The following is a 5,429-nucleotide window of genomic DNA, read 5'->3' as shown; positions in this document are numbered from 1 at the left end:
ATAAATCATTTCCCCATGCAAAAACAAAGTTTTGCCAAAAATTGCAGTGGTCCAGAGGAGAAGAAAATATTTTAATTTTTTTTTTCCTCTATGAACTTTTAATTAATTTTATTCCCTTTTTTTTTTTCTGTGTGTGGAAAGTTTTGTGCATTGAAAAAAATCACTGACAGGGCCCTAATCATCTTGGGGTTTTAGTGATTAATACAAAAAAATTAAATCCCCAGCTGCTCAGGAGAATATCCTTGCTTTCTCCCCAGTTACTTTTATGGTGGTGAGCCCTGCCAAACTTGCAGGCTTTCTGTTTAGCTTATCAATAACTCAGTGTTGCTTCTGTTGCAGAGTTCCCTGAAGAGAAGAGGCAGCAGAGAAATGCACAAAGAAAAAAAAGCATTTACCCAGGTATGGTTTGCAAAAATGTGCAGTTTTGGATAAAATCATATGACAATACTGAAGATCTCTTTTCACGAGTGTTGACAGGAGCAGCAGGCACATTAACTAGAGTGCAATTAGGCCTTAATCTACTGAGACCTCCCAGAGATAATGTAGAAGCAATTTAGGACACAAGTGTGATCTCTAAACCATGCGGTTTCTTGGGCTCGTTGTGCTTGTACCAGTAGATTCAGGCTGCAGGTTTTCTACAAGAAAAGAAAATCACCTTGTCTCGCAAAGTAATTGGATCGCAGCTTAGGGACTAACTAAATTTATACACGGTGCCAGAGATTCTGTGCTAATGAGCATCTTGGCAGGGAATGCAGTTTGCACACTGCAACAACACCTTGTGAGCTCTCATGTCGCAGCCCTGGGTTTGATCTCTCTCTGGTGTCAGGGGGGTAACATGTGAACTTATGCTTCCACAAACTGAGATACAACACAGAGCCTAAAATACCTACTCAGTCTCCCTTTGGACACCCATTTTATTGAAATCCTGTAGGCTGATCCTTCTCAGGAAAGTTGTCTGCCTCGTTTCCTCTGCTTTTTGTGCTGACTGTAGGAGTTAAAGCTTTTCCCAGCACCCGTACAGTTACTGTTTATAGCCGGAGAGATGGGGATAGCGTTTCACCTCGCTGCAAAAGGAGCTGAGAGTGACATCGTGCCTTTGTTAAGAAAAAGGTTGCACCTCCCCTGCTCCACCCTCGTCAGGCTCAGCGAATGCAGCCAAGACCTATGGGTCGTCTCTGAATCGCTGGAATCTTAAAATCCATTGATTTGTAATAATAATCATAATAAAGCATTACTATATGTTGCACTTGAGTGGGCAGGGTAGGCAGCTGAGTGGGCAGACTAGGGGCTCATGGTGGCCGGGAGCTGCAGCCTGCTTTCCTGAGACACAACAGACTGAGCGTCCCTGCCGAGCCAATACACACAGCTTAATCAGACCTTAAAATGGGGCACTGGGCTTTCTGCCTGCAGCGCCTGCTATGGAGAATTATTTAAGTCATCAGTCAGGTCAGAGAGTTTATTTTTATGCAAGTCTGTAGCATACATGGATGAAATATATATATGCCTGCACACATGCAGATTAAAGATGAAACTGCATGCAGGCATGGTTGTGTCCACTGGGGTTTCTGGGCAGCACTGTCCTTCCTTTCCTCATTCCTGGAAATACAGGGCAGTGCAGAAGGAATGGATTCCTTGTGCTTGCTTCCTCGGCCCAGATCCAGGCATTAAGAGCATCTGTAGTTTGCCTTGGAAAGCCTTAAAAAGGATTTCACAAAATTAACCAAGTAACCATGGATCAGCTCTGCACCACTCACAATGTGGGGAAGTGATCCCAGAAACCATCCAGGGAAAAAAAAAAACTTTACGCTCTACACACACATTGTGTAACTCGTGCAAGCAAAGGATTTGGGCTTGAAAATTAAAACCATTGCAGCAGTACTGTGCAAAGTGGCCATTCAGTTTTCTTCAGCAATTCTTTAGGGTAGGAAAGACTAAAAAAAAATCTTATATATTGACATGGCCCAGCCTATAGGTGCATTTTCTAGATATCTCCCAACTCTAGGCTGTTACCCAGAGCTGTCTCCAAACCTGGGTATCTATTCACAGGTATGTGCTGGTTGAGACCAGAGCGCACCACACCAAGTGCCCAACCTGGTCAAACAGCTGCCGGGTCCTGGGGCATGGCCCAAAGGGGTAGGTACAGACACAGCCTGTAAGGTTCAAATGCTGCTTTTCAGGGACAGCTGCCCTAAATACCTAAAATAAGTTCAGATACCCATTACATGTTTTACGAGTGAAAAGCAACCACAGACTTAGATTCTGTGCATCCACATGCTTACAGATATGTATAACATATGGCTAGACTGGTGGTTTTACTTACTTGTCATGAAAATTAGCTGGAACTTCACACCCACCACAGGGCACACCAAGTAAATAATACCTGTGAAATCGATTGTCTTGAAGTCGTGTAAAAGCAGAATTCATAGTAGCGCTTGCCAGCCTCTAGCAGCATTGAAGAAAAAAAGTTTTTATTCAGCAGAATTGCAAAACGGAGCTTCTTGGAAAATACCAGGCACCAGGCAAAACACAAAGAAAAGTGGTTCTCCAGCGCAAGGTAGGAGTGCTGGCACTCAGCCAGATGCTTGGGTGCTGGTTGTATTGCCCTGTTGTCAGACTTGCAACCCCAAAACCGCTTGTCCATCTTCTGCCTGACAGTTCCCTTGAGCCCGTGGTGGTGGTAGAGGAGATGGTGTTGGTCTCTATCTATCTTTGTGTCTTCTTGCCAGAAAAGAAATATCATATTTGAAAATTTTTGATCAGCTCTTCATTCTCATGACATCATTTACATTGTTACATAATGAATTTAAGTTAATTTCTTTCCTTTAAGTTTCATTTGTTTATCTCCACATTCTACATTTGTCTTAGACTGCAGACTCTGTAGGGAGGGATCTGGTTTTTTTCTTTCTGCTTTTTTCTCCATTAACATCCCTCTGAAGTGCCATGCAGAGCTGTGATGGTATTGCATGCAAATAATCACTATCAGTAATCATTAATTCCCATTTATTCTTAATTATCTCTTGAAGTCTGTGACTAGCACCATGACTGACGGAGTATTTTTGCACTGTCATTTCTTCTTCTCTTTCTATATGGTCTGCCCCACCTACAAACCTTTTAGGGAAGTATCCACATGGGTGTGAAATACAGTCAGGCCATGCCATAGCCCAGCTTTCAGCCCCTGGAATTCAACCCTTTTGTTCCTCCAAAATGGTGGAAAGACTGTATTTTCTCTCTCTTTTTTTTTTTTTCCTTTCTTTTCATTCATGTTTTAACTAATAATGAACTATTTCTAACTATTTAACTAATAATGAATTACTATATGCTGGTGATTTGGCCTCTCCTCAGTTTGCCTTATATGTCAAAACTCTGCTTGCCTGTGTGGGTGTCTCACCCTCTTGCTGTTTCTACTTGGTGTCAACTGATCAAGAAATCACTGATATTTCTGTACACAAAGTTTCAGAGGGACAGATGCATGAAGGTTGGAGTCCTACCCTTCTGGCATGCTTAGATTGGGCTGATAAATCTCTCCTGACCATTCTTTTTCTTTGGTAAAAAGCTGTCCGGGGAATGGGATTTTCAGTAGTCATGTTCCCTGGCAGAGAAGCAGGGAAGATCTAGAGCTTTCTCACCTTTCCATATGGGATCCATATTTAGTAGGTGAGATTAACATCCATCAGCTCTGTTGTTTTGTATGAAGCTTGTGTTTGTTAAATTTTAAAAATCCCATTTGTTTCAGCTCTTGCTTAAAACAAAACTTACAAATGTGATCCTTTTTTCTGTTTTTTTTTTAATAGAGAAAGCTTAGCAATAAAGTGATGCCACTGTAAGAAGTTAACGGTGGTTTTGTCCTGCTCTAGTAATGCGCTAACTCTGCAGACGCATTGAGTCGTGCAGTGATGCCAAGCAAAAACACTGGGGCCCCGACCCCAAGCCCATCAAAGCCTTTCCCTTTTCTTCAAAAGCTTCAAAATGCTGAGTGCATTGTCCCGAGTGTGACTCGGTGACTACTATTTATATTGTTTGAAACACAGCGGGTGTCAGGCTGGAGCCTGCCCTGACCCCCGGGGAGGAGCTGGCCCCTAGTGCTCCCAGCCCGGGGAGAAGGGTGCGGGCAGGCTGGGACCACCTTCCCCGTGGGCACCAGTCCCACTGCCTCCAGACAGGGAGGTGCGAGGCACCAGCTAGTGCTGCTGGTGGCTGGGCGCTTGCAGCCAAAGGCAGACAAGAAGCACAGGGAAGAATGCTGGATTACAAAAAAAGAATAAGGAAAATGTCAGGTGTGATTATTTCGAAACTATTAACAGATAAATAAATAACCTAATCACGCCACCTGTGAGCTCTGATGTGCATCACTGCTCTGGCTGTAACTTTCCTTGTAATCTTTGTATTACCCTAAAAACAAAACCTACAGCTGTGGGGGTGAAATGATTCTTTATGACAGGAAAAACAAAGGTAATGTATTTTGCGGTCCTGACCAAAGATGATGCTTTAATCATACAGCCTTATCCAGCCAGAGCAAGCAAAATTCAGAGTGACTCCAGTAGAGGCTGCGTGGAGTTTTGCCAGGTTTTAATCTGATACTTAATTTGCAGTTTCGAGTTATAAAGAGAAAAGCAATTTGCAAATATATGTGTGAAAAAGATGTGTGTGTATGTGAGGAGACGATAGAGAGGAAAGAAAGCCCTTCTTCCTGAGGCTCTGCTTCCAGTCCATTATATGCACCTCGATTGTATTCATAGAAAACTCGCATTTCTGGTGCCAGAAACAAAATGACCAGAGCTTTAGTCAACTGATTGCAGCCGTGTTTGACTCATGGTTATGACTGAAAACCACATATTAACAGAAACTTTGACTGTTGTTTACCTCTATCATGTTATTAACATTTAAGATTAACTTTTGTACTATTTATTATTTTAAAGTCCCAACCTGCCCCAGGGAGAATCAGTAAGAAAGCTGAGTTCAGAAGTATACAACTAATTATTTCTGTGGCTCTTCAGTTATTAATAGATGAAATTAAGACATAATTAGTATATATCTAAATAGAATAGGGCAAAATTAATCTAGGTAACATAAAAGACATTGTTACCAATGTTCAAAGATGTGTGCTTTAGAAATTAAATAATTTCCTCAGATTGGTAAACCATAATTAGTTTTGTAAATCTTTTTGTTTGTTTGTTTTAATAGCCTGATCTGGGTGAACAATTAAAGTCAGTCATGTTTTCTTCTGGATTTGTTTGCCATTATTAGGAATTATAACAAAATGGTGCTTGTGAAAGATAAAAGCGCTCCGGAGACTAAAATGAAGTTTCCATAGATAATTGCACATATGTCCACATGGCCTACCAACAATGATGAAATCTGCTGTCTCAAGAGATCATCTTTCAAAGCCTGCCTTCCATTATACTGCTAATGCTGATAAATGTGTCTCTTAC

General features: G+C 41.7%; 1 protein-coding gene across 1 annotated transcript in view; it reads left to right on the top strand.

The window, feature by feature from the left end:
- Positions 1-352: 352 nt before the first annotated feature.
- The window catches only part of MTCL1 (microtubule crosslinking factor 1), a 53,231-nt gene continuing 48,154 nt past the window's right edge, over positions 353-5,429 (top strand). Inside the window, exons 1-2 of the mRNA XM_026842442.1 lie at positions 353-399; positions 2,480-2,554. Coding sequence (XP_026698243.1) covers positions 370-399; positions 2,480-2,554 — 105 coding nt within the window. The 5' untranslated portion in view covers positions 353-369. The remainder of the gene's footprint in view (positions 400-2,479; positions 2,555-5,429) is intronic.

This window comes from Athene cunicularia (genome assembly GCF_003259725.1).
Source record: "Athene cunicularia isolate RWA chromosome 2 unlocalized genomic scaffold, athCun1 chr2_part1, whole genome shotgun sequence".
Taxonomy (NCBI): Eukaryota; Metazoa; Chordata; class Aves; order Strigiformes; family Strigidae; genus Athene; species Athene cunicularia.
The sequence above is the reverse complement of the archived record's forward strand: the minus strand, read 5'-3'. Positions and strand labels throughout refer to the sequence as shown.